This window comes from Malania oleifera, chromosome 3 (assembly GCF_029873635.1).
Source record: "Malania oleifera isolate guangnan ecotype guangnan chromosome 3, ASM2987363v1, whole genome shotgun sequence".
Taxonomy (NCBI): domain Eukaryota; kingdom Viridiplantae; phylum Streptophyta; class Magnoliopsida; order Santalales; family Ximeniaceae; genus Malania; species Malania oleifera.
The window spans coordinates 25,995,896-26,023,493 of NC_080419.1; the positions used below are offsets into that span (position 1 = coordinate 25,995,896).

The following is a 27,598-nucleotide window of genomic DNA, read 5'->3' on the forward strand; positions in this document are numbered from 1 at the left end:
TTATATATATATATATATATATATATATATGTATAAATTTATAATCGAGTCAAGCTTAATCAAGTCCACCTCGAGTTTTATAAACTTGCAGCTGAATCAAGTTTAAATTTAATAATTACAAAATCAATCAAGTTCAAGTTGAGTTTCAAACTTAATATTTTCAAATCGAATCAAGTTCAAGTATTTTATTATGTCGACTCAACTCGACTCAAATACACTCTCACAGTGGCCTTGATAGTTCTGCAGTTTTCTTTTAACCAAAAAAAGGTCGTGCTAAGACTTCTTGAAAGTAGGATCTCTTTGAAGATGGCAAATGATTGATATCACAAAAATGTTTCAGCCTATTAACAATTAAACCAGATAGAATGCAGGCTAATCAGAGAGGAATGCCAAAATGATTCTAAGTTGATTGACACGTGACTTTCAGGGTGCACTTTCAGTTCTATAGCTTACAATTTATAACTTCAATTTTCTAAAAGTGCATATGCAACATGAATGTTAAATGATTTCTACGGTTCGATAGAAATCTGTCTTCATGTGTTGAACTGATTTTTACCCACTAAATTTCAAAAGAAAACTAGTCTCAACAAGTTTCCAGACAAAGTTCCACAGAGACCAAGTCGACATAGCGTACACCACAAAAGGAAAATGGTAAAAAGGAAAAGAGGGCATAGCGAACGAAAACTCCTCCTGCATGCGAAGTTCAGGGTTGTTCATTGACAGCCAGTGGAATAGACCGCACCTACAACATAATCACAAAAGGAAATTAAACATTGAGGGTAAAAAAACGAATGAGGCAGGAATAGAAGTGTGCAGAAAGTTTAGAGTCACTAGAAAACAATGCAACTCATTTCTCATTATCCTATAGATAAAAGCACAGGTTCCTTATAGAAGCTGTCTGTGTCATCGAAGAGTTGACAGAAGCCATTAGTTGGTTTGGTGAAAAAACTGACAGCAGTAATAATAAGACTCAAAATTTAAAATTCTATTCAAGGGGTGAGAGGAGATCATGGTTATGGCAAATCTGTTTCTATGCCACTCAAAAGCAACTTCTTAAAAGGTTCAAGTACACGACCAATGCTGGAAAAGATCAGAATACTGACCAGATTCCCATACTTAAGAACATAGGAAATCTCCAGATATTGCCGCATCTCACGCCTCTCAAGCTTCGACACATGCTTCCAAAAGCCATAGACTCCAGCTAATGTCAATAGCCTCTGCGAATAGATCTTCCATGTGTACCTAAATTTCAATTTAGATATAGTTAAGGTTTGGCAAAAAAGTTGATAAGAGTGTTCATGAGGGTGCAATAGCCAAAACCAGACCTTTCATAGATACGTTGAAGCCCTGCTTCAGATATCTTGTCCCAGTAGCTGTGGTCCACCTGGCACTTCTCAAAGAAGTCAACTATACGAGCAGCAACCTCATCAGGGTGGTGTGGATCAATATGGAATCCTGATATACCATGCTCAATAATCTCAACAGGGCCACCATGACAAGTAGCAAATGTAGGAAGGCCACAAGTCATGGCCTCCACAACTGTAAGCCCAAAAGCTTCATAGAAAGCAGGCTGCAAAAAGGAAGAGGAGAAAGTAAAAAATGTGGAAGATTTGAAACAATATAAATAAAAAATCAATGGACTTCACCACACCTGAACAAAAGCACCCCCTCTATCTGCAATGTAGCGATAAAGCTCACCATTACGAGCATGGTTCATTTGGGCCTTTGTCCATCGGAAATGGCCATGCAAATTATATTTTTTCATGAGGTCATGCATCTTTTCAATCTCCGCAACTTCTTCCCTATCACGGGATTTCTTTGCATCAATGTAACCAGCAACCACAACAAGATTCACAAGTTCCCGCAGCCTTGCACTTTTGGCATAACACTCGACCAGCCCCGTTATGTTTTTCACCCGGTCAAGTCTTGCCATGGAAAATATGATGGGCTTTGAGCAATCATCCAGCACACCACTAAGGTAACACAGAAGAATCAGATGGTAACAGAAATGACTCGGCAGCTAGAATAGCCACAACTGCAATGTGCAAAGTATTTTTTTTTTAGGCAAAATAGCTTTTATAAAGATAATCCACATATATTTTTGAAAATTTTTCAAAAAAATTTCACATTTATTTCCTCATTAATAATTTATATAATTATGACCTGCATATGAAAGTGGGCATAATTTTTGGAAGGAAATATAAACCAACTTCAGGAATATTTCCTTTGGTAAATGTATGGGCATCCCAAACATGTACTTCATCACAAAGAATTGCTAATCTCACGAGTGGTTAGGGTTTGATCCCGTGCACGACAAAAACTTTAACAGAGGACAATCTGATGCAACTAGATTAGTCGGGGCAAATCCAGCAGCACATAGAAGCTACATTTTAACATAGAGAAAAAACAGTTTCAGCATACACTCACATATGTTCATCACTCTGCTCTGGATCAAATAAAAGTTCTTCGATAGAACCGTGTAAAGCAGTAAGTCTCATTTGCTTCTCTGAATATGGAAAGTATATGCTCATATCTGCCCCAGGAGACACAATATTAAACTTGGGATCAAAAACATCAACGCCATGAACAACTCGATACAGCCCTGGAAGAGTAAAAGCTGTGTGGCTTTCATACTGACCAACATTATTCTTGCTGAAACAAAGACAAGAATAATATAAGCAACCCATCTGACAGGCAAGATAACAAAGCTATCGACCCTAGCAACAGAAAAATGTCACACCACACTTGAACAACTAAAACCTTGCAGATTCATGGCGGACAATCTATGCATAATGAAATTATGAAAAAGCCCATTTCATGGCATACATCCAAGCTGACTGGCTAACTAAATCATGTAAAAGTTATTGCATTGTGTTCGACAAATTTAAATAAGTTTTACCAAAAAATAAAAAACTCAGCAAGAAGATAGATTATTCCATGCAATCACCAAGTAGTCCGTGAACTGTGTCTAAATATACATAGATATGTACATCTATATGTGCATCTACATATGCAAAAGAGACGTGAATATCGGTCATGCAAGCACCGAGCAGTGTGTGTGTAGCCCAGGCAGCTTTACATCAGAATTGGCCACGAACTATGACTCTTGCAATTTCCTTTGTACGGTTAGAAGAAGAGAAGTTGGGAGAAGAACAATGTTGCTCCAACAAGACCATTAGCAAGCAAAATATCAGCAGCATTATCACACCACCTGTTCCTCGAAATCCTCTTGCCAAACATTTGACTCAGGAGGAACTTAAAGAGAGAATGACAAAAGGTTTGTGCTGGCAGTGTGATGAAAATAGCATAGAGGGCAACGATGCAAAAAGGGATAATTGTTGATGATTGAACCAGTGGAGGAGCCAGAAGAGGTCAAGGAAGACCCCCCTTATTCAAATCAAGAAAGTATGAAATCTGATGATAAATATGAATCTATTACTTCTTCAATTCATGTTTTAGTTGGGTATGCTAATCCTCAAATCATGAAAATTAGGGGCTTCCTAACATGCCAACCTGTTACCATCTTAATTGATATGGGTAAAACTAATAATTTAATGGACACTAGAATTTCTAAACAGCTAGCCTATCATGTGGAGCAATGAGAAAAGTTTGATGTGAAGGTTGCAGCTGGAAGGACCTTGACATGTTAGAGCAAGTGTCCAAAGGTTAAACTTACTATGCAAAACCATGGCTGGTATGTTGATTTCTTTTTGTTGCCACTAGAAGATTATGAAGTGGTTTTGGTAATTGAATGGTTAAAGAATTTAGGTGTTATAGCTTGAAATTTCTCTAAACTCGTTCTCACCATGAATGGCCAGAGAGTGACTCTTAATCGTTGTGGTAATGTCGCTATAGTCTCAAGCCATTGTATGGAAAAGCTCCTTAAAAAGGAGTGACATGGTTGCTTGTAACAACTTCGAGCACCAGAGTTAAAACATCAATCTAGCCAGGGTGAAGGGCTAGACTCTCTTATTTCAAAATTTTATGACCTATTTGCAGAGCCACAGGAATTGCCACCTCAAAGAACACACGATCACCACATTCCTCTATTGCCAGGTAGTGTCCCTACTAATGTTCATCCTTATCACTATCCTTATTTTTAGAAAGCAGAAAAAGAAAAGATAGTGAAAAAAATGTTAGATGTGGACATAAAGTGTCAATCCATATCCTTCCCTTGTCTTATTGGTGAGGAAGAAGGATGACTCTTGGTAGATGTGTGTCAATTATCGAGCACTAAACAAGAACACTATGAAGGATAAATATCCTATCCCTGTTGTCGATGAATTGTTAGATGAGTTGGGAGGTGCCTAGTAGTTCACCAAACTCAAATTGAGATCAGGCTATCACTAGATTCAGGTACACAAGAATGAAATACAGAAGACTGTGTTTAGAACTCACGATGGGCATAACGAGTTCTTGGTTATGCCTTTTGGGTTAACCAATGCGCTTTTGACCTTCCAAAGTCTCATGAATGACATTTTTCGACCTTAGCTACGTAAGTTTGTTCTTATATTTTTTTTATGATATTCCGATATATAGCTCATCTCTTGAAGATCATTTAGGTCATTTGAGACTTGTACTCACCACTCTTCGTGAGCATCATCTGTTTGTCAAGAAATCTAAATGCAATTTTGCTCAATCACATGTGGAATACCTTGGGCATATCGTTTCCAAAGAAGGTGTTTCAGTTGATCCTTCTAAAATACAAGTGATGACAAAGTGACAAACTAACATGTTTGACAAACAATCAAAATGATGCAAGGATTTTTTAGGTTAACTGATTACAACCACAAGTTTGTCAAGGATTAAGGAAAGATTAGCGCTCTACTAAAAAAGGATGCATTCGAATGGAGTGAGGAAGTTGAACAAACCTTTGTCAAGCTTAAGCACGCAATATCCACCACACCAGTTCTTGTTTTGCCAGATTCCAACAAGGTGTTCATCATTAAGTCTGATGCATCTGGAGTTGGCATTGGTGCAATTTTAATGCAAGACAAACATCCCATTGCTTTTATCAGTAAGGCTCTTTCGCCATCCCACATCGACATGTATGTTTATAACAAAGAGATGCTTGCCATAGTGAATGCAGTTACAAAGCGGAGATCATATTTTCCAAATCCGAACTGATCACAAGAATCTGAAGTATTTTTTGGAGCAACGAATCTCATTCATGGAATAACAAAAAAGGTTCACTAAGTTGTTGGGCTCTGCCTATGAAATTATTTACAAGAAAAGACTCAGAATGTGGTGGCAAATGCACTCTCACAACTTCCTAAACAAGTTGAACTTGTAGCTATTTTTTGTACATGCATGTACTACTCTTGAACAAATTAGGAAGGAATGGTGGCAAAATCTGGAGATTAGAGGTAATATCCAAAAGCTACAAAAAGAGTCAACTTCAGTCCCTCCTTACCTTTGGGACACTTTAAACTTACTGTATAAAGGGAGGATTTTATTAGTGCCAAATTCAACCCACAAGCAAAACATACTGCAAGAATTCCATGCATAATCAGCTGTAGGTCACTCTGGTTTTCTTAGGACCTACAAGCACATTTCTCAGGAATTTTACTAGAAGGGAATGAAGGGTGAAATCAAAAAGTTTGTGGCAGAATGTGACATTTTGTCAATGACAGAAAGGGAAAACCATGGCGAGTCTAGAATTTCTACAGCCTCTTCCTATTCCATAAAAATCTTGGACTGATATCTCCGTGGATTTCATTGAGGGACGACCATCTTCTCATGGTAAGTCTACTGCTTTTCTTATCGTGGACCGTCTCACAAAATATGCTCATTTTTGTGTCATAACTCATCCTTATACTGCTATAAGTGTTGCTCGTACTTTTGTTTTAGAACATTGTCAAGTTGCATGGAATTCCTCAGTCCATTGTCAATGATCATGACAAAGTCTTTATCAACAACTTTTGGAAGGAGCTTTTTCATTTGCAAGGAACACAATTGAATATGAGCACTGCATATCATCGACAATGAGATAGGCAAACTGAAGTTGTTAATAGGTGCTTGGAGACTTATCTTTATTGCTTTTCTAGCGGCAAATCGAAGGATTGGGTGTGATGCCTCCCATGGGCAGAATGGTGGTATAATACCACTTATCATTCCTCCATCAAGTTGACTCCATTCAAGGCTATTTATGGTCGAGCTCCTCCTGTTCTTGCTAGGTATTCAGCTGGATCATCCAGAGTTGATCAATTGACAAGGAGTTACATTAAACATGATCAAGACAAAGTGCTTCAGCTACTCAAAAAAAATCTTGTAGCAGCTCAAGCTTGTGTGGAACAGCAAGCTGATAAGCACCATAGTGTAATGGAATTCTCAATGGGAGATTGGGTATTTCTCAGGCTACAGCCCTATAGACAGATATCTATGATTGTTTGTTCTTCAATGAAGTTGCCTCCTTGATTCTACAGGCCTTATAAGATCCTAAAACGCATAGGCCCTGTTGCTTATCATCTTGACTTACCAATAGGATCTAAAGTACATCCAGTTTTTCATGTCTCTTGCCTCAAAAAGAAGTTAGGGAAGCAAGTTACTGTGCAGCGCCACTTGCCTGATGTTGCACCTATAGGTGAGGTTCAAGTGCAGTCACAAGCAATTTTGGATCACTAGGTGGTCAAATGTAGAAGTCGAAACATCATAGAAGTTTTAGTTCACTGGTCTCACTTACCATCTAAAGATGTAACTTGGGGAACTTATCAATCCTTGGAGGAGAGATTCCCTGAGTTTATTGCTGCTCAACCTTGGGAGAAAGCTGATTTGAAGGAGGTGAGAATGTTAGGACTTAGGATTCCCAAATCAATTGGGATTTCTAATTAATCTATTATGATTCCCAATGAATTCTATTTAATGTTAGGATTTAATATTGGGACTTTTATTTAATGTGTTGGGATTCTCAAATCAATTGGGGTTGAGTCCATTAATTGGGACATTTTACATTCCTAATAGGAGTAAGTTTCCCTACCCTATATATATATATAGATGTAACCCTATGGGGCTTTTCTATCCAAGCAATAAAATAATTCATAGCCTATGGCTAATTTGGAGGCAGATCCCCTCAAAGTGATCAAACCCTATTCTCTCTTACTATTTTCCCTCCTTAAAATTTCTGCAATTTCTCCACGGTAAAACCCTAGGGTCTTATCAAAAAATTGGCATGTGTCTGATCTGATGTATAATTGACAATGAAAGAGAGGATTTCATTTTATGTGAAAAACATGGCAGGCACTCTAGGGTCTTATCAAAAAATTGGTATGTGTCTGATCAGATGTATAATTGACAATGAAAGAGAGGATTTCATTTTATGTGAAAAGCATGGCAGGCAAAAAATGAGTCCATATTTTTTATTGTTTTCAGAAGAGGACTTACCTTCCTGCAATCTCTTGGTATGTGCTGGTGATTATAAAATCGGCGGTGTTCATTGCAATTAGATCAGCAGTGAATTGGCTTGCAAAATGATACTTGTCCTCATACTTTCTCCAGTATAAATCAGAATCCGGATATTTTGTTTTCTCCAATGCATGAGCAATGTTGCACTACATGTAAAATGCAATAAACAGAGATGATGAAAAACAATTAAGATAAAACTAAGACTCAAGAGAGATACAAGGCTAAGCAAACCTGGGTTATTCCAAGTTTGAAAGATAATAAAGAAGCAACAAGATTTCCATCACTATAATTGCCAATGATCAGGTTGGGAAGGCCCTGCAGCTCAGCAGCAATTTCATTTGATGCATCCTAATTACAATAGACAATAAGGAACAATATTGTTAAATCATGGCCAAGGAAAAGCAAATATACAACTAGAATTTTAAACAAAAAACTTGAAAACATAATGACCTCCCCATAGGTCCTCACAATCTAATATAAATTTAGGGGGAAAAAAAAAAGAGTATAACATATTGTCTCCCACTCCCCAGATCAGCAGGTTATACCATTTATATGCATAAATAAGTTCTTTAACTCATTGTTTCTTCTTTCAAGAAAGAAAACCTTCTGTTGCTTTAAAAGATTTGAATGTTTTCACTTCTGTAGCTTGCTAAGTGTTTAAATGACGACAAAAGGCAATTTGGCTGGCATGCCCATAAATAGCTTCTGAAAATGTGTGTTGGAATTTTGGTATTAAACTAACAAATGTTTACCTCCTAGTGGATTGTCAGTTTGTCACTGTCCATTCTTGAGGTACGTGCTGCACATATAAAACTTGAAAAGGAGTCGTCCAAACGTTTGGTGTTGTTCATGATACAATATGCAACTCCCAATTGTTAAGGCTTAGTGAGAGGCGTTTTATTCTAAGAGATTATCACAACATTAAAAAACTCAAATTGAATTCAAGTTAAAATATGCAACTCTCAATTGTTTTGGAAAGATTAAGGTCATGAGTTTTAGACAGTCACTCAGTTTGAGTATTCCTTAATCCTTCTACTTATACATCCAAAAGATTTTGCTAAAAATAGTTTACTAATCATATCTTACATGGCACAGAACCAAATCTGACTAAAATACAGAAACCCAGATGCACAAGTCCCATTGAAAAATTGCAAAAGGCACACCTTTTGTGCAAATGCATAAGATTTATTGTATTGTATGTTTGGCTATTAGGTGTCTTTAGACTATGCCTCAAGGGTTTTAAGCAAGCCTCAATTGCAACTATTTAGAGCATTGTGTCGCACAAAACAGATAATTTTCATAATGCCTTCTAAATTTTAAAACATCAAGAATCTAATTCTTCAATAGAAACAGGACACAATTAACAAGACATATCTGCAAGAAGTAGGCAAAAACTTTTAAAAATGTAGAAACCCTACCAGAAAAACATATTTAAGTGAGCAACAAGCTGCAGTTATGGCAATGAAAATAAATGAATGAAGAATTTAATTCTTGAGTAAAACTTACCTCTGCAAACATCTCTAGATATGGCCACACATCAAACCTTGAGATCCATTTACGAAGAATACCATTCTCAGTTCTAAAAGGGATCCGCAGAATATGTGCATGTTCTGTTCCAGTAATTCTTTCCAGTCTCTGGTTGCATGTTGTCCCTTTTGCATCAGGTATTAGTCGGGTCACCTGTTACCCACCAATCATGAAAGTATTGTTATCATGAAGGAATGTCGAAGACTAGTCAATGAAAATAAGGAAGAAATTAAATGTCACTTCTGCTCCCAGATAAGCAGGCAATTTTTATGTAGACTTACAACAAGAATTTTTGGGATAATATCCAGTCCTTGCTTCTGTATCCTAAGAAGCATCTCATTCTCCAGTGCACGCACTTGATCAAGTATATAAACAATCTGCTCATCAATATCCGACAGTACTATTGTTTATTAGTATTAAGAACAAGACATCCATACCCAGAAACAGCAATGAACCATTGAAGCAAACAGTGGATCCCTGGGTTTCAAATAAGATGGGAACACAAAATCTTGAGGAAACAAATAATATTTAGTAATAAAAATACCTGTCCACCAGTATCAGGCAGACCTAATACATTTGCTTGACCGAAGTATCCATGTGGAGATAGAATGACAACATTAAACACCGTGGGAATCCTCCCAAGGAATGTCTCCAATGTAGATGGATCAGGAGCCTGAAGGATGTCCAAAAGAAGATGTACCATCTCGGCCACCCATTGTGCAGTGTCACCCCAACCTCTCTCAAACCCCATTCCTTGAAGGCTATATACAAGGGCATAAAGAAATGGTAAATACACAGAAACACATTTGGATTCTATGAAAAACAGCATTTTATGGATGGGTAGATAAAATAGAAAAATTACACATATTCAAAATCAGCATATGGTGCATCTGGCTGGAGCTTAGTGAGATATTCCTCTGCCCTTGTTAAAGCAAATTCAAGTCCAGATATTGTTTGTATTCTATCATTCAGCATCATTACCTGCCCAGCATATTTTCAACAAAATAACTAAATGTTAAAGCTCTTTTTGCAAGTGGCAAAGTCTGTTTTCTTCAATAGTTTTCATTCCTGACTTGGAGCCAAACAGATTTCATAGGGTAATACAGTAGGCAATGGCTCCACATTAATCACTCCCTTAAAATGCCAAGACGATGGAACTAAATAATAAAATAAAAGCACATCGACTGTAGCATAAAGGAAATTAATTAATTTAGTGTTACAATTTGATAAAGAGGTGTTTGTTTAACAAAAGCCATGGGTTAAGCAAACATACACGTCCATTATGTTGGTGCGTGCGAAGAAAATCAAGCAGGGGCTCCAAACTTTCTTTGCTACGAAACATAATGGAAGATAGATGACGATTGAGGAACTGAACCCCATTGCCAATGGATGATGATTGTGTTGGCTGAGGAAATGTTGTATTGAATGGCTCAAGATCAAGTTCTAGCACAGAGCGGCCATTGTCCCTGGAACAGATTTCAATAACCAAATTGCATTTAAATTATTTAAAAAATGGATGAAATTCATCAGAGATCAACCATCTACAAATTTCAATGCTATTTTGTGAAGAGTAAGATGTTCACAGTAATTTTGTTAATTCCGTGTCCAAGCTTTACATAAAAAGGAAGTTCCTTACTGTCCATTCACGAGTTCTTCCTTAAATCGAAGATATTCTGAAACACTCAGTTGCTCCATGCTGAGTTCATAGACATTAACACGAATGTATTCCCAAACACCAGGTCTTGGACGAATTGCTATGGCTACAAATGGGGGTAGAACAACACCTTCCTGCAACGACTTAAAAATCAGTTGGGAGGAAAAATGACAACAGAAAGCCAAAAATTAGAATTTACAATGTCGTTAATTTAAGAAAATTGGACGTCCAACAATAATTGAACCGACACTATCTTACCGATCCAGGACTGGGAGTCCCCTGAAGAGAAAAACATAAGTGCCCAGCCAGGGGGTATGTGCCCCTAAGCCCTGGGGAGTGTTTCTCATACAACTAGTATTTGGATTCATGTAAATGCTATTTCATAAGTTATACACCTATTTTGGATGCCAATGTAAAGCTTGATTGACAGAATTGATTTCCCAATGGGACACTAAGAGCAGGGCTGGCTCTTCACAATATGGGGCCCTAGGCGAATGATTTAATTAGGGGTCCTTAATATTTTGTTTAATTTTTATTTTTATTCAAAAATTAATTTTTCTAGTTTTTGAGATGCAAAATCACTAATTAAAATTTTATATTCAAGATTACATTGAGACTTGAAAAAGAAAGAATTAAATTACATTTACTTTACTTTTCAAAATACAATTTCATTTACTTTTGAAATAGTGGGAAAGTCAATGTATGGGAAGAGATGACATCATAAATAATGTTAACATTAAAAAAAAAATTGGGGGCCCCAACTTTTGAGATAGTGGGAAAATCAATGTATGGGAAGAGATAACATCATAAATAATGTTAATATTAAAAAAAAAAAATTTGGGGAGGCAAGCTACTTAATGGCCTTGTGGTCAGGGCGGCCCTGACTAAGAATCCGTTTGGTATCATTTATGTTTTTTGTTTTATATATTTGTTGCTGCATAGTGAAGAAATAGACTAGGACAACAAGTTCATTTAGTATCTAGTTTTCTGTATGTTGTTAGTTTCATCTATTTTCACAAAACTAAAACAGATTTTATCATTTTCAATTGCTTGTTGCAAAAGTACTTCAATATCCAGAATTAACTTTTACAGATTAAATCATTCATTTTTTACATAATTTTTTTAATTAAAATTGGAATTAAATGACCATTGAATCTAAAATATAATTAAAAAATATCCATAAATTTTCTAAAAGTTTGAAAAAATAAAAATAAAACTTATTTAAAATATTTTACTATTTTTCAATTATTATATACAACAAGATTATTCTTGTAGCACTAAAAAATGAGTATTGAAATATTATCATTAAGCAAAATAATTGTAATAATCTTATTTTATTAACAAGGAGAACACAATAACCTTCAAGAGTGAGCAAAACAAAGTCAAATAGATTTTTTCTTAACTAAGAGGGTAGATTGTTTATAATATAAGGATTATAAACCTACCCCAAGTGAAAACACAAGATAGAGTTTTAGTTTTAGATATATGTATTAAAAAATGGGAGAGAAAGGGTACATAACTCAATGCAAGATAACTAGGTGGTGGAACTAAAGCAAGAAATTATATATAAGCATAACAAAGGCCTCTCCATGGCCTACAAAACCCCAATCCTAATTTCTTGTGATTTTGAATTAAAAGAACAAAATAAAATTAGAAGAGCCAATCAAGACTTTTTTGAACAACTAAATAAATAAATAACAAATAATATATTTATTATAATGCCCCACATAATTCAAAATATGCATTTATTGCACTCATTTTCCATACAATTTAAGATCTTCATTGGGCTCTTTTCAAAGGGAAGGACTATTGACTCCAAAAAATTCCATTGACAGTTCTACCCTTGATTTTCCCAATGAAATGATGAATTTGTCCTCTATTTTTTACTCGCAAAGCAAAAAATCAAAGGGTAAAACTTGTCAAATGATACATGATAAATAGATGTGGGGTGCCAATAGTGCCTCCCTTTTCAAAAAGAAACAATTCATTAAATGCATGGATAAATGTATAGTTTAATTGCATGTTTTGTTTAAAAGATACCTTCAATAGGTCAATTTAATTTTGTATTTTCATTCAAAAGTCACATACATTCTAAGGTAGACACCATGACTTGGTAACGTGATAACAACATATTTTAGTAATATTGTTGTCAGCATTCCCAACAATTTTACAAACATGCATCCCAATTTCAATGTGGAGCTCTTTTGCTACTATTTAATGGGCTTGAGTGATTATTCATGAGACCCAAAAGTGCATCACATTGGATTCATGATACAATATTCATAAAGTTTTCGGGAAGGCTAGGATTTTCCTTCTAATGAAATTGATTAATAAAATTAAATGAGTAAATCAAATAAGAAATAGTAAAAATAAATTATAAACCTTGACAATTTATTTTAGTCATGTTTAAATCATATATTCAATAATATGTAAATGCATATACTATGTAGTGCTTGATAAATTATAGAGTCAAAACTATAACTTATTCAATATGGCGACAATTATTTTCTAAATATATCTTCATAGGGAAAACTATAAATAATAAAAATAATTTTGTAAATAAATTAAAAATTACTAATTAATTTGTAGCCGGATAAATTACATACAAAATACTTGTCTTGTGTGGTAATTTTTAAAATATTTAGGGCCCATTTAATTTTGTAAAACATTTTCCATGTTCCATTTTCTGAAGAACTAGATGGTGGAACTTAAAAGGAAGAAATATAATAAAATTTAAATAGAAAATGATCAAAGAGTGTGATTGGAAAATAAGGGATAGTGTAGATGCAAACATTTGGGAGTAGGATACCTACTGCTATTAAAAAGATGGAAAAAGAGATTTCTGATGAATCTAGAGGGAGATTCTCTATTATTATAGAAAGCTAGTGACGGGATAAAGATGTCCAAAAATCTTTAAAGACAAAAATAATTCAGTATAAAATGTTGACTCTACAAGTCCAATCCGGTTTTGATAATGACAAATCACTTAGTATTTGATCTATGCATTGAGTTTGTGAACAGGACCTATATTAAGCATGCATGAAAGGATAATGAGTCATGGAAGTCACAAAGTAAAGCTGACACATCTTGGCGAGATCCATGGAACTCAAAGAGTACGAGAATCAAGATGCAAGCGGCAAAGTTCAAGAACATCTTGGGAATGGGTATTTAGAACTCTTGTACTTACATTTTCATATGATTTAATTTGAGGCTCAAAATAACTTAGAATGATTTTAGGATTCATGCATTTCATGTATATCATTAGGGGACTTTCATGGACTTAAAAATTATTCTTAAAACCTGGGAAAGTACCTTTATAAAAGAGCCAAGAAAGAAAGTAAAATAGAATTTTAAATTTAAAAAAGAAAGGAAAATTGAGAAAAATGGGACTTCAGTAGCCTAAACTCGCCCTCAGTAGCCTGAAGAATTTCTTCAAGAGCCTGAAGATTAAGTTCGGTAGTCTGAAGAATTAATGGGAAAACACAGCAAGAAGGCCAAGGTACTTTGGTTGCCTGAAGTGGAACTTCAATCGCCTTAAGTCACTTTAGGAGCCTGAACTTCAACATTAGTAGCCTAAAGTCGCGGGAAAGTTTAAAAATCAGATTTTTATTAATAGAATTTGCGAGCTTTTTCTTTGATCCAACGGTTGAGATCAATCCTAAGGATAAGACACTATAAATACTAAATATCTAAACCCTAGAACCAAGCTAAGACACACAAAAAAGAGAAGAATACATCTTATTGAAAGAATATTGAGAAACTTGCTCTTATTGCTATACGATTGCCTACACTTCAACTTCTACTCATCGAGCTTGGGCAAATCAATTTAGAATCTCAAAGGGATCTCTCTTATACATCTTGATTGTCAACTTGGTATTGAGGTTTGATCATTAAAGTTATTATTTTCAAGAGTTTCTCATCCCATCACTTGTTATTGAATATCGTCAGAAAAGTTTGATCTTGAGTGTGCACATACATATAAAAATTGCTTTTGACAAGATCATTACTTGAGAAAGTTTTTTAGCTATTGGTTGATTGGTTTTTGATTCAAGAGTACATATATATTGTTCATAGAGATTATTATTGCAAAATCTATTTTTGATTAAGTATTAAGAGGTTGATCTTGAGTGTGCATACATATATTAAATCACTTTGATAAGAATACCACTTGAAAAGAGCTTTACCTATTGATTAAATATTTTAGGTTCAAGTGAGTTTTTCCATTCAAAGACTCAATACTTTTAATATTACAAATCCACTTGATTAGATATCCTTGGAGTTCTTAAATACATATATTGTTGAAGGATATTTTCTGAAATAGATTACATTGGTTTTTGATCTTTGGAATACATATCTATATATATTTGCATTTTGCAAAGGTTGTGTTATGATTGAATATTTGAAAGAAAGCTTTATGATTTTGATTGATTTAATATTCAAGACAAAGTTTTTATTAATAAGTTCACATCAAATATATTTGTGCATTTTTGCAAAGTGAACTAAGAACCCTAATATACTCCAAAGCGTTTCAAATTTATCTTTACTTGGGAGTTTTTGATTAAAGAGGGATTTGTATGTTGAAGCATATCATACATAAACGATTGCATCGTTTCATACATTCAGAGCTTCAAGTTTAATCATATGTTAATATATTAGGAATTTCAATTGTACTCACTAACTTTGTTAGAAGCAACATTGAGTGTTTGCAGATTTGAACCTAAATTGTAAACATAGTTTGGGTTGTGAACCGGGTGTGAGGAGGAAGTTGTACCTCTTGTAAGCAGCGGATTAGGAGGAAGTTGTACCTCTTGTTAGCAACGGATTAAGAGGGAGTTGTACCTCTTGTAAGCAGCGGATCAAAAGGGAGTTGTACCTCTTGTAAGCAGTGGATTGTAAGGGAAGCTCCGTCCCAATTTAAGGAGCAGGGATTTTAGTGGAATCCTTGAGTGGGTTGCTCAAGGCGAGAACGTAGGCCGAATTGGCTGAACCTCATAAAATCGTGGTTGCATTCTCTCTTCCCTTATCCTTTTTATTTTCCGCATCGTATTTCAATTTCTAGCCTACTTGTGTTTGTTGAATAACTTTACATGCACTTAATTGGGTAAAAAGGAATTCATTGATTTAGTAATTCAAATCAACATCAAATTCCAGCCATTAATTAGTTAAACATGGAAATAGGGATTGATTGGTAAATAAGTTTCAAAGATTTTTTTAAAATACCCAATTCACCCCACCCCCCCCCCCCCCCCTTTTTTCTTTCTCTTGGGATTACACCTAAATCAACATAAAGCATAGCAAAAATGTAGAAACATAGCAAACCTTAAAAAGTATAAATAGGCAAGAAAAGATGCAAAAAAGGTTGTTAGTGAAGATCAACATCAAGCATATATTAATTTATAAGCCAAATTAGATACAAAAGAAGGGTAAAAAGACATTTAAACTTATTAAGTCTAGAGAAAGAAAAAACAAGGGCTTAAATAATGTAAAATGTATAGAAAATGAGGATGATAGTGTCTTGGTTAAAGAAGACGACATAAAAGAAAGATAGCGAAGTTGTTTTAATAAGTTATTCAACGAAAACCAAGTAAAAGGCTCAAACTTGGAATTGAAAAATAAGGAAAAAGCCAAAAAAAAATTGAGATTTAATCACAAAGTTGGTATTAATGAAGCTAAGTTTGCATTAAAAAAAATGAAAATGGAAAAGCTATAGGACCAGATGACATCCCAACTAAATTTGGAAACGCCTTAGTGATAACATAATTATATGGTTAACTAATTTATTTAACACAGTCATAAAAACTAAGAAAACACCAGAAGAATGGAGCAAAAGCACTTTAATGCCCATATACAAAAATAAAGGAGATATTCAAAATTGTAATGACTATTGTGGGATTAAACTCAAGATTCATGCAATGAAACTATGGGAAAGGATAATTGAACAAAAACTACGGTTAGAAACAAGAGTCTCAAAAAATCAATTTAGTTTTATGAATGACTATAAAAGCTAAAAATCTTTTAAGAAGATTAATAGAAAAGTTTAGTGAAAATATGTGGGCCTTGCATATGGTTATTGTTGGTTTAAAAAAAAGCCAATGATAGGGTATCTAGAAAAGTTCTACAATGGATTAGAAAGGACTATGTGGTAGGTATATCAATGTCATTGAAAATATGTACGATAAAGTAATGACAAGCGTTAAGACTAAAGGTGAAGAGCATTGGAAATTTCCAATCACGATAGGTGTACATCAAGGATCTAGTTTATTCCCTTATCTTTTTGCACTAGTAATAAATGAACTTTCTAGGAGTATCCAAAATGAGGTTCTATGGTGTATGTGTTTTGCATACGATATTGTTTTGATTGATGAATCTAGAGCTGCATAGAATATAAGTTAGAATTATGAAGAGAAGAATCAAAAAGTTTTATGATAACTAGAAATAAGACAAAATATATGAAATGTAATTTTAGTCATGGTAGGAGGAATATTGGAGAATATATTAAACTTGATAATCAAGAAATTAATAGCACTATTAGATTTAGATACATTGGATCTATTATGCAAGATGAAGGAGAAATCAAGAAAGACGTTATGCATAGAGTTAAAACATGTGGATAAAATGGAAAATTGTTTCGGGTGTGTTGTGTGATTGTAGAATACCTTTCAAATTAAAATGATGTTTTATATGATGGCTATTAGCCTAAGCTATGTTATACGGATTAGAATGTTGGACAACGAAAAAAACAACATATCTGAAAAATAAAAGTTGTAAAAATGGGAATGTTATGAGTGATATAATGTTAAAATACAAATTAAAAAATGAACATATTCATGGTATGTTAGGTGTAGCACTTGTAGAAGATAAGAGATGGGGGGTTTAAGATGGTTTAAACACCTAAAATGTAGGCAAATAGTGCACTGGTGAGAAGGAGTGAGCTAGTTACTATTAGTGACAGTAGATGGGGTAGGAGTAGACCTAAAATATCTTGCAACGAGACATTGGATAAGTATTAATAGCCCTAGTTTTTGGAGGAAATTGCTCACAATCGTGTAAATTAGCAAAAAATAATTCATGTACTCGATCCCACCTAGTAGGACTTAAAGCTTTGTTTGATTTTTTTTATCATATTTTTAATTTATATTCTTTTGTTTTTTTATTATTCTAATCACTTTTTAATGGTCACTTGATTCAAGGACAAAAAATGAGCATTTACTTAAACAAGTTTTAATTTATTTAGATTATAAATATTACCCGAACATGTTCCTGGTTTTCAGTTTTTATTTTTGCTTTTGATTTTTAGTTTGAAATTCTGATTTTCGTTTTCATAATTATTTACAATGATACCAAATGGCCCCTAAAAAACTCATTATTTTCCCTATATTCTGTTCAAAGTTCATCTCACACAAAGGGCGAGGGAAAGGTAAGAATTCTCATAAGCCTAATATGGTTTCAATCCTTACGAACTTTTTTAGGATTTTCTATATTAATTTCCCTCCATTTCATCTTATTGGGATACAAACAAAGGCAGAAAGAGTTATTAAATTGAGAAAAAATTCTTTTTTTTCGTCTTCTTCTTTTACAAATGCTTTTAAGTACTGTTTAGCTAGCATCTGCAGACCCCCCTCTCATTTTACAAGAACAGTTTCTTCCTTCAAAAGCCAGAGAACTTCCATAATGTTAACTAAACAAAGCCAAAGCAAGCATTTCTCTTCCCCCCGGCCTTCACAAGTACAGGTGACTTTGAATGGTAAGGAAAATGATGAAAAGCTTATAACTGTTCGTTTGGTATGTAGCAATGGAATGGAAAAGGTAGGAATAGAATCAAATGTTCAGTTCGTTCCTTTCCTAACTCATTCCATTCCCCAAACCAAACATGACATACACTTTCACTCCTTGCGAATTCTTTTAGGATTTTCTTTATTTCATTTCCCTCCCATCGTTCTTTTTAGAATTCAAACAGAGGCAGAAGGAATGGATAAAATGAGAAGAAACTATTTTCTGACAAATGCTTTAGATACTGTTTGGCTAGCGTTCGCGATCAGGTTTTTCTTTCAAAAGCGGAAGTAAGCATTTCTCTTTCATCAAGTTTCTCTATGCGTTGTTTCCGACAAGCTAAAAGAGGTTCCTAATTGTAGGAAAGTCACCTGCGCGGACTTCAGGACGTAGCCAAAAGGGCTGTCACTGAGGTTCTTCATCCCTTCATCTTGCTCATTAGCATCTGCTAAGTAATCTATAAGGTGATGGCGTTGTAGAATCCCTTTCCCCTGAGCCACGCACCTTGCAAAACAACACAAACCCACTTCTCAAAATCCCCACCTTTTCAAACCCAGATTGAGCAATACCCAAACAAAGCCCACATTCCAACACTTAAATCCAAATTACAATATCAATCACGCAGGATAGAGGATGTACCTAGACAGGAGATAGACAAGTTCATTCCGATAAATGGATAGTGTATCCTGGAAGCGATCTCGCGTGGACGGAGCTCCGTCGTATCGGCGATGGCTCGACATTTTTTTTTTTCGCAAGAGATAGAGAAACAAAGAGAAGGAAAGAAGAAGAGGGGTAATATAGAGGAGGTGAAATGAGAAAACACGAGAGAGAGAGAGAGAGAGAGAGAGAGAGAGAGAGAGAGAGAGAGAGAGAGAGAGTGGGTGTCCGCAGAGCGCCATGCGCGGCGGCACTTGGCGTTGTGCTTGAGGGGGAAAGGGGGAATCCAGAGGCTGCATTGTCAACAGCTTTTCGCTCCATCTGATGAATTGGGAAGAAACTGTGGACTCCTCGGAATGGAGGTTTGAACACTATCAACCAATCCCTTCGCAGAGCGCCATGCGCGGCGGCACTTGGCGTTGTGCTTGAGGGGGGAAAGGGGGAATCCAGAGGCCGCATTCGCAACAGCTTTTCGCCCCATCTGATGAACTGGGAAGAAACTGTGGGCTCCTCGGAATGGAAGTTCGAACATTATCAATCAATCCCAAGAGACTTGCTTGGCCGTGGAAGTCACTCCCCAATCCCAGCTCCACATATCCATGGCGATGGCTTGGGGGACACGCCATCTGATCTGAGAAAGATACAAAGAATGGCTTGGAGTTTTGGTCGTCTTTGTTTTTCGTGGTGGCAGAAAGGTAGACGAAGAATGTTTTTTTTTTAGAGGAGAAACTGACAAAATTTTGAAGTTCATTGATAAACCCCGCTACAGAAATACAATTGGGTCTGCAGTGTTCAAGGAGGTGTTCAGATAAATGCAAATTTAATAAAAATATTTTCATAAAAAAAAAAATAGATCTTGTACATTGGTAGAAAATAGTTTAAATATTTTCAAATAATTAAAAATGTCAATTTATATTGAGTTTCCTAAATTTAAATGGAAAAGTTTAAAAATAATTTTTTATTACTATTTTTCTGTAAATATTAAACAAATAAAAAACAAAATATATTTTTGTAAATTTTAAAACAAAATATATTTTTGTAAATTTTAAAAAATTTAAATAAAATATAAAATTTATTTCTATAACTAAACAAGCTGTTATTTTTTAAAATAATTTTTTGAGATTTGTTATTGCAAAATTCAAAAGGCACATGAGAATTTTTGAATAAAATAATACCCAAATATTTTATTTTTTTTGAATGCTTAGTTCCAATAAAAAAAAAAGTCATAATCGAACTTGAAAATATCAAATTACATCATTCAAGTTATCCATAAGTTTATTCACTTTCTTAAACATGTGTTTAATTATAGTATATTAAAATCTTTTATAAAAAAAAAAAACAATTATAGATGATTGGTGTGATCTTATTTTGAAGAATACAAAGTAGTAGAACTAATTCGAAGTTGTATCTTCTAAATGTTCGACTAATCTCTTAAATAAATAGTAACTTAAAAAAGGGTCAAAAATTATAACAATAAAAATTAAAAAGTAAAAATAAAAAATAAAAAAATTGAAAACTATTGAATTGTGTAGTTAATATTTATAAAATTAATAAAATTTTAAAACTTGATTGAACAAATATAATTTAAAAATAAAATGCAAACACAAAAGCAAACAAATATTTTAATTAAAATTTTATTATAATTCTTTTACTTAATTATTATGTTTCAAAACTCACATATATGTGAAATTGAAAATAAATAAAAAATATTTTAAAAATAATTAACTTTTTTCAAATTTTTAGAAAAGTTATGACTAATGGATGTTTTATTCTAATTTTAAACTCACATGCCATTTTATTTTAAATTTAATCTAAAATATATATATTAAAAAATTTTAATTCAAAAAAATTAATTATGAATATTAAACAACTGAAAATGCATTAAAGCCTATCTCACTACAAAAGTTAAAAAGAATCTCCCTTGCGTAGTTGCATATGAGATTTTCATCTTAAGGCTATGTTCACAATGGAGAGCAATAAAAGAAATAAAAAAAAATGAAATACTTTCATACGAAATGGTAGAATTGTCTTTTCGCATTAATAAAAAATGTGGCCTATTCTCCGAACTCCAAAGTCGTGCCCGATAAAAGGGGCAAAAGGGTATCATATAAATTAAAGTGAAAAAGCCAAAGTCATCTTTGGGGAGTCTTTTCCCGTTTTATAATTAAAAAGAAATAAAATATAAAATAACACTCTAATTGGAAAAAAAATTTTCAAAATAATGCTCACGTAATCTCGCAGCTTCATGCTGCGAGATTTAAACTCATGGGCCGCTCTGCCCTCGACGCGTGGCAACGAGAGAAATAGCGGGCAGGTGACGCGTGGCTATACTGGACCAAATCTTGCAGCTTGGAGCTGCGAGATTTAATAAGGGCATCGAACTAGAACGTGACACGTGGCAGAAATCTCACAGGACCAAGCTGCGAGATTTGCACCTGAAATCCATCCGCGTGGTGACACGTGGTAAACACATTCTCTTTTAATAAATTTAATCATAACTTTCCCTTATAAATATAATTTAAAGTTAAATTTAAATTTTTAAATTTTAAATATATAATTTTAAAAAATATATTTACATAAAAGAATATGATTCTAACCCCTGAATTTTCAAAAAAATACTAAAAAATTTCTTATAATTTAATTTTATTGACGGAATGAATATTTTGTTAGTTAACTATTAAATGCATGTGGAATAACAAAATTTGTCTTTAATAAAATGATATTTTAAAATGACATTAATTTAGTAAATAAAATATATATATATATATAATTAATATAATGATTAAAGTCAAATAAGTGGATAGAGACCGAACAAAAATTTCGAATTGACTGCTTTGATGCTTTGAGCCAACTAATTATATAAGTATGACAAAATAATTTGTATTATTTTAAAATTTTTTAAAAATATAATTGGAAAAAATCAATTTCTCAATAAGTTATAAAAATGCCTAGTAATTATAATGCTGAAAAATATTTATTAGATGTAATATTTAAAATTAACAATTAAACATTTTGCAAGACAAATTTAAATTTATTATTTGAATTTAAATTTAAATTTGTAAAAAGAGAAAGTTATAATTAAATTTAAATTATAACTTTAAAAAATTTAAATTTAATTAAATTTTAAATTTATAAGGGAAAGTTATATTTTAACAATTAAACAATTGTTATATTTTAATTTTAAGTTTATAAAATTGAGAAACTTAAATTTTATATTTTAAATTATAATTAAATTTAATTATAATTAATTTTAAATTATAATTAAATTTAATTATAATTAAATTTAAATTAAACACATTGTTAATTTTAAATATTACATCCAATAAATATTTTGCAGCATTATAATTACTAGGCATTTTTATAACTTATTGAGAAATTACTTTTTCCAATTATATTTTTAAAAAATTAACAATGTGTTTAATTGTTATGAGACCCAACAAAACAAAGTACTAATCTATTGGAATTTAACTGAAAAATGATTAAAATTATACGAAAATTATCTTAGGATACTATCATAATTTATTATTTTGAGATAAGGTATAAAATTGTTTTATTAAAAAGTTATTTATTAAAACTCGATTACGGTTAAATACAATAAATAGTCTTAAACACCTATGACACTAGTTTCCATGCACACTTAAATGTCTAATTTGTTTTCATAGTCTTGGAAAATTATACGAAAATTATCTTTAAAAAAATTCAAGCTATTTTTTTTTAATACACAAATAATCTTACTTTGATTGCCCACGACACTAAATACACCGCGAAAAATAAAATCCATTAACCAAATATCATACAAATTTTAGCGATACGAATTTTGAGAAGGTTAAGACAATTCAATTTAAGGAATTAACTTAACTAGATCACCCATCGTCAAGACGTTCGGATCAGACGGCCCTGGATCAATCTTGTAAAATGCATCGTTGCATCAGAATAGTTATATACAAAAAAAGAAGGATGTAAAAGAGTGTCAAACTGCATACAACATCAACGCGACGGTCCAGCTGCATCGCCCGAGTGGGTCCTTCTTGGACACCTTGTGCGATTATGTCCTTCTTGATGACATGTACAGCACGTGCTCCTCTTCCTACCTTCCCTAGCATCCATCTCATTGTGTATACGGGAGCTCCTAGGACGACCTTTATGTCGAGCATACGCTGGATTTTCCTGTATAGTCGGCAACAACGATGCTGGCCAGTACGCCTCGTGCATAATCGGCTGAAAATCCACCGCATATGTCGCATAATGTTCGGTCGTGCTCCAAAAAAGCTTAACGTACTGCATGGCGTTCAGTCGTGTCTCCGCACATGCAGTGAAAAGGTGGGAGCATGGAAAGTGTAAGGCTTGCCACTTCCCACATGAGCAGACGTGCAAATCCTGAACGCGCAGGGTTTGCACGTTATTTCCTTTATAAGGTCCCAACTGCGCAGTCGTGATGCTAAAAGTACCTCTAGACCGGTTGAACGTCGTCACGCGATGTCCGGTCGCCTTCAACTTCCTTCTTTCCATCGCAAGCAATATATGAGGAGTTAATGCATTTCCTCCTGATATTGCATTACGAGCAGCCTCCTGTCGGCTTGAATAGAAGAATGAAAACCACTTTCCAACAAATAGACAAGTCCTTACTTTTCAATTTCAATATTCATGCTCTAAATAGGATGGACGTAGTTTTTAGCACTCTCGATTCTTAAACTCACTACTCACTCTATTAGATAAATTACATGAATAAGGGCATGTAATGTTTTTATTCATTTTTAAAATATTAAATATAAATGAAAATAATTTCTTGATGACAGTGACTTAGGGATGTTTATGGACTAGTTTATATATATATATATATATTGTATTTTTTATGATGTCTAATATCGTAAGCTTATCGACAAATTTCAGTTTTATTTTGGACACATCGAAAATAAGAATTTAATTACTACTTTAACTTCAACAAGTACTTGCAATTAAAGTAAGGTAAGTTTCGATTGTTTCAAATATGTATTTGTATTTATCATGTTTATTTACTTATTAGCTAATTAAGATATTAAGGACAAACATTTTCAAAGTAATTAATTACTCGAGATAAATAAGAGATGTTATGTACACATGCCATGTTTTCATTGATTAGTTTGGTGAAATATTTTTTTATGTATGTAATTTTTAGTGTTTGATATTATGAGCTCGTGGTGCCGTATTGATATTTAAAATTTAAGTAACTTCATTTAAGCGAATTGTCTTATTTAATGTAACCAATCCTTTTATATTTCAACATAATATACGATAATCTTGAAATATATAGCCCTTTTATTTGCATATATGCATGTCAAAAGAATAAATTTCTTTTTCGATTTTAAAAATTTTGATCTCCTTGAAAATAAAAAGTACTATCTACAAGTGTTGGGCATAGTTTGGTTAACTGAACAATGCCCTCAAACTGTTAACCGAACCAATATTTTGATTCTCTACAAAATGCGAATTGAAAACAGTTCGCTTAAAATGGTAATTGAAATTCAGTTGATAGATTTTTAAATTAATTTCCATGGTTAATTGAACCAAACTATTAAGTATATTTGAAAATTTAAAGACACTACAAACAGTATTTTTTCTTTGATAATAATGAATATCTAAATTTAAAATATTCAACATAAAATTTGAAGCATGAATATTAGATCAATATACTTTTTTTAATTTAAAATATTCAAGATTAAATTATTAAAAATTTACATGATATTATACATAATATGCATTATATATATATATATATATTTATAGTATATCGGTTTGGTTTGGTTAATTATGATTATTGAATGGGTCAAATAAAAACCAAACTGATAAATGAAAAAAATTAAAATTTTGTAACCAAAATTGAACCAAAGAAATGGTTAACCGATTTTTTGATTTGGTTTGGTTTGATGTTGCGGTTCGATTTTTTATTATGAAACATAGAATCTTAAGTAATATCAATTAAGCAAATAATAAATAAATTTTATAAACTGAAATAGTCAAAACTACTCAAGTGACACAATTGAAATTAAACATTGAATTTCTAAAGATAGTAATAATAAACCTGGAAATGGAAAAAAAAATTATTTTCAAGAACTAAACAGGCCCTATGTAACGACCTGCTCCTTTTTCACTTATATTTTTTTTTATATAAATTATCATCACATCTTACATTCCAGCTCAGCAGGTCACAATCCACCTAGGCCCGTGGGCACCAGGGATATCTCAAAGCATCAAGCAGAAGCCCTAGCAGCAGAAAATATACAAACATGTACATCTCAATACCATATACCACAATATACCAGAGTTACTACAATCACTGTATTTTCATATATACATCCCAAAAATAAAACCTAGGGACATTTCCCACAAAATCTAACTGTCCCTACAAAACTTACCCTTCACAAAGGGTAGATAGACCGTACTATATCAGCGGGGCTTTTCCCGCTCTCCTATCCGGGGCTCCTGAAAAGTTAATAAGATTTAGGGGTGAGACACCTCTCAGTAAGGGAAATAAACTAATACCAGTGTGTGGCAACATGAGTATTCTGTATTATTCTACATATACCATACATAACATATTCAATACTGTTTATCAAATCTGGGAAAACATATGCATATCAAAACATGGCAGAACATACTGCATTTTCATAAACATTTCTAATCTCATATCATAATAATAATAACATAAAAACAATCCTGGTAGGTTAGCTGGCAGTTGTCATGTATTACCCCCACATGACTGGGTTGTGTGGCCCGAAGGCGGGACCTAACAATGGTTGGCCGACCACTGCCAAGTCAAACAGTAGTCTGTAGGTCCAATGGGTCTACCCAAACTGGTCCGTACACCAGGGGCGATAACAGCACACTTCTTGAAAATAACCACATCGACCATCCAATCTCACACCACTCCGTACAGCGGCGTTAACACAGATATCATGATCACGAGAACCATGGACACATAGCAACGGTACCGTGCAAGTGCTAGCCTAGACCAAGCCAACCAGGTTCTGATATCATATACATATACTAAAACCGTGATACATAAATATCTCATATCATTTATTTTCACATCAATCATATCATTTCACATATATACGTGTATCATGAAAATCATCGGCCCGTACGCCGGTATTACACATTTTAACATAGTACGGCCCGTACGCCGGCAAATCACATAGCACAGCCCGTACGCTGGCAAATCACATAGCACACCCCGTACGCTGGCAAATCACATAGCACGGCCCGTACGCCAGCAAATCTCATCCACATAGCACGGCCCATACGCCGGCAAATCACATATACATATAAAAATATCTCGGCCCGTACGCCGATTTTTCATCATAGAAATCCATATCGTCCCCATTCCAAAAAAAACAGTATTTCACAACATTTTTATACTCGTGCCACACTAAACAAATTTTCTACGTATTCAACATATCATCATTTAAACAGTGTTTTCCAAATATAAATTATATATATAAATATATTTATTTTTCCTGAAACCAGATGCTATATATATATATATACATACATTTTCTCAAAACAAAACTAGCTTAGTTTATCCCCTTACCTGATTCCTGAAAAGCCCATAAGAAAATCTTCCCCGTACCCACAAGGTTCTCAACTCAATACCCTGAAAATGAAAACTCGCAGAATTAAAATTTAGTATTTTCGTACGTACAACATTTTCTATAACTACCACTAAGTCAAATTCGACTTAAAAAGTCTTACCTCAACTTAGGGATGATTCCCAACGTTCCCAATCAATACCCTGGAACTGAAAATTTTCAGTATTAAAGTTTAGTATTTTTACGCGTATATCATTTTCTTCAACTATCAAAAATCCAAATATTGAATATAAAGTCTTACCTTGGATATGGGATGAAATCCAACTTCGTTTCCCTGACGATCCGCTCCGGCAGACTTGTAGAGAACTTCGCCAGGAGCGTCATGGTGGCTTCGGTTTGTCGATCCGGCGTAAAACTAGCCAGGAATCGAAGAGAGAGAGTCGTAGGAGAGAGAGAGATAAGAGAGAGAGCACTTCCAAAAAATATCCAAGTAAGCTTCTTGAAGAAGCTTTCCACTTTCTATATATATATATATATATATATATATATACCTTTAACCTTTATATTAAATACATATCATAATAACTTACTTATATATATATATATATATACACACACACACACACACACATATATATATATATATATACATGCTTCAATATATATATATATATATATTTTCCTTATCATACTATTCATTTTACTTGTTAATTTAATTAATTAATTTTATTTTTTTATTATTATTATTATATTTTTTTTAAATCAAATTTTATTATTATTAATTTTTTTTCCCGGTTACCACACCCTAAGTGTACAACAATACCAAGTTCTACAGATCATTATGCACACAGAGTATATACACATACTAACAGAGACACAAACATATATGGCATGGGTAACTGATTTGTGAAGAAAACTCAGGTTTATAAATATAGATATATTCATGGATCTTATGATACTTCATTGCTTTCACTAAAATTGCATGTAAATTAATTTAGTAAATTAAAAAAACTAACCTTTCTCT

At 33.4% G+C, this 27,598-nt stretch overlaps 1 protein-coding gene across 2 annotated transcripts; it reads right to left on the reverse strand.

Annotated features, from left to right (window-relative positions):
- Positions 1-383: 383 nt before the first annotated feature.
- On the reverse strand, positions 384-19,750 carry LOC131150868 (sucrose synthase 2-like). 2 transcript variants are annotated; one of them, XM_058101910.1, is made up of 15 exons: positions 18,992-19,701; positions 18,724-18,856; positions 10,565-10,716; positions 10,202-10,394; positions 9,791-9,909; positions 9,473-9,689; positions 9,210-9,305; positions 8,908-9,081; positions 7,633-7,749; positions 7,381-7,547; positions 2,428-2,652; positions 1,652-1,973; positions 1,326-1,570; positions 1,104-1,242; positions 384-742 (listed from the first exon to the last, which is right to left on the reverse strand). In XM_058101910.1, exons 1-15 carry the CDS (start codon positions 19,306-19,308, stop codon positions 704-706), a joined length of 2,655 nt encoding a protein of 884 aa, XP_057957893.1. In that variant the 5' UTR covers positions 19,309-19,701; the 3' UTR covers positions 384-703. The 2 variants fall into 2 exon arrangements, with proteins under 2 accessions (XP_057957893.1, XP_057957892.1); XM_058101909.1 differs by having other exon boundaries at positions 570-1,242; positions 18,992-19,750.
- Between the last annotated feature and the right edge of the window lie 7,848 nt (positions 19,751-27,598).